The following is a 2,399-nucleotide window of genomic DNA, read 5'->3' on the forward strand; positions in this document are numbered from 1 at the left end:
ATTTTAATAAATATAAAATAAAAGAATAAATTCATGTTTTGAAAGAGGGGAGAGAGAGTGGACATTAAGAAAATCCAAACTTTTGGATGGATATCATTCATAGATATAAAGGATGCACGAGTATAGTTTATTCTCATGCTTAAAGCTTTCAAATTTGTATCAAATAAGAGGATGTGTATCCCTTACATATTCCACCCTTATTCTTATCCCATTTCCCTCAATCTACCTAATAATCATTTGTTTTATTTCAATCTAACAATTTAAGATTCTTTAGCTCTTAAATATGGAAGTTTATTACATTGACCCCTTTATGGGTCTTTGAGGTTTTGTTTGGCTATGAGGTTATAACTTATCATATCTTTGATAGCTCAGCCAATTCCATTATTTCACTTCAACCCCTTTCCCCAAGTTGTTGTGAGATTATACCAAGGAAAAAAAAAAGTGCTATATATATATATATATACACACACACATGAAAACCCAAATTTAGTTTATTACCAAGGACATAATTTGGAGTCATTCTTAAATGGTTAAACTCGCTTTTAAATATCTTTTTAATCGTTGAAAACAAAATTTGATGATACAAAAATGATATTCAAATGTATAATATTAAACATTAAAAAGACTTTGAGTGATTAAGGGTGTATTTTAGATTGATTTTGAACTTGACAAAAGTGTTTTAACAATTTCAAATCACTTCTAAATCTACTCTAAAAACTTTTGTTTACTTGATATTTTCATAAGAAAAATACTAATTGTTGTATCATAAATTGTACTCATCTTTGTGCATCTAATCTAATTGTAATTTGCCTAGTGAAAAGCTTTTATTCTTTCTTCTTAAAATATTTGTTTTTCTTGTGTGAGATGAAGTCCAGTGTACAAAAAAGGTGCATCTTGACATATACTCGAGTATTATTTTTTTCATAAATTAAAATATTTGACATGGTATTAATAATTAATTCATATATCCCCATCTTAAAATGTCAAGGAAAATCACAATCAAATATCAAGGCAAACAATACTCAAGAAATAAGAGATATAATATTTAAAATTAAAACATACAATTCATACGCATTCTTTTATTCAAACATCTTTTTATTATGATATAGATGTATTCCTTGATATTTATGTTAACAATTAACTCCCTGATTAAATATATATATGTATATTAAAAAGCTTATAGAGAAATGGAAACTAAAATTAAAAAGATACAACCATCTTTCACACATTATATATCAATATTTTCACCTTGCATATGATTCATAGACAACCGCCGCCGCAGCCGGAAGCAACCCAGAGAAGTTTCCGATAACCGGAGGAGGAAAAATCAGGTCGTCAAAGTCGTCGTAAAAACTACCAAGAATGTCGTCATCTACCGGCAACTCGACAGCAAGTGAACAGTTGTTATTATTCATTATAAGATTACTAGCACCGTGCTCGTCGTCACCACCGCCGGATGCGGTGTTGTGGAGAAGGTCGGAGGAGGCGGCGCCGCCGCAGACGGCGGAAGGGGAAAATTTGGAGGGGTCGGGAAAGTCAGCATCTCGGCCGGTGAGTTCTTGGACCAAAGCCATGAATTTAGAAGCACTGGTTTGAACTTTCATGGGGTTTGATATGTAAACAACTTTGATGGGTTTCTTTTTGTTGGGTTGTTTCGTTTTCTTCGTGGGCTTACGCCGGTTAACGGCGTCGAGGATTCTGTGGTTGTTTCCGGTGTCGGCGCCGGCGTTCATTGCAGGGAAAAAGGGTTTTTAGGGAAGGAGGTTCTTTTGAGTGAGGGGAAAAGGAGAGAGAAAGTGAGGGGAAATATAGGGATTGGGAGAGGGAGGAAACCAACAATAATTTAATTGGGAGAGGAAAGGAAGCCAAGCGCCGACAAGGAGCGTATGAGAAGCAAGATATTTTGAGGAAATTTAAGGACATGCTAAAAGCATTTTGGTTAAATTATAAAAAAGAAATCAAATAAAATAAAACAACTTTTAAGGCCTTCTTTGCTAACCATTTTGTTTTTTATTTTGAGTTTTTAAAAATTAAGTTCATTTCCTCCTCATTACTTATAATGATTTGCATATTTTTTTTATAATATTTGAATTTTTTGTCAAATTTCAAATACAAAAAAAAAGTTTTTAAAAGCTACTTTTTTTAGTTTTCAAAATTTTACTTAGTTTTCTAAACCATTGGTAAAAAATATATAACAAAATAAGAAATTTGGAGGCAGATAGCCTATAGGCTTAATTTTAAAAAACAAAAACAAAAAATCAAATGGTTACCAAACGGGCCTAAATGTTTAAGTTGATACTGAAATTGGATCAATGGTAAATTTGTAATTTGAGATAAAGATAATAATAGTGTTCTACAAAACAAAGAAAACTAAACATGGTTATGGTGTAAAACTATCG

The 2,399-nt window shown here is 31.8% G+C and overlaps 1 protein-coding gene across 1 annotated transcript; it reads right to left on the reverse strand.

Annotated features, from left to right (window-relative positions):
- Positions 1 to 1,077: 1,077 nt before the first annotated feature.
- LOC120073957 (sigma factor binding protein 2, chloroplastic-like) lies at positions 1,078 to 1,880 on the reverse strand. The gene has a single exon (XM_039026884.1). It carries the CDS (start codon positions 1,731 to 1,733, stop codon positions 1,245 to 1,247), a length of 489 nt encoding a protein of 162 aa, XP_038882812.1. The 5' UTR covers positions 1,734 to 1,880; the 3' UTR covers positions 1,078 to 1,244.
- Between the last annotated feature and the right edge of the window lie 519 nt (positions 1,881 to 2,399).

This window comes from Benincasa hispida, chromosome 3, assembly GCF_009727055.1.
Source record: "Benincasa hispida cultivar B227 chromosome 3, ASM972705v1, whole genome shotgun sequence".
NCBI lineage: Eukaryota > Viridiplantae > Streptophyta > Magnoliopsida > Cucurbitales > Cucurbitaceae > Benincasa > Benincasa hispida.

Bases quoted from the DNA above. Each gene is read 5' to 3' on its own strand.
- LOC120073957 (XM_039026884.1), bottom strand. From the start codon at position 1,733: ATGAACGCCGGCGCCGACACCGGAAACAACCACAGAATCCTCGACGCC.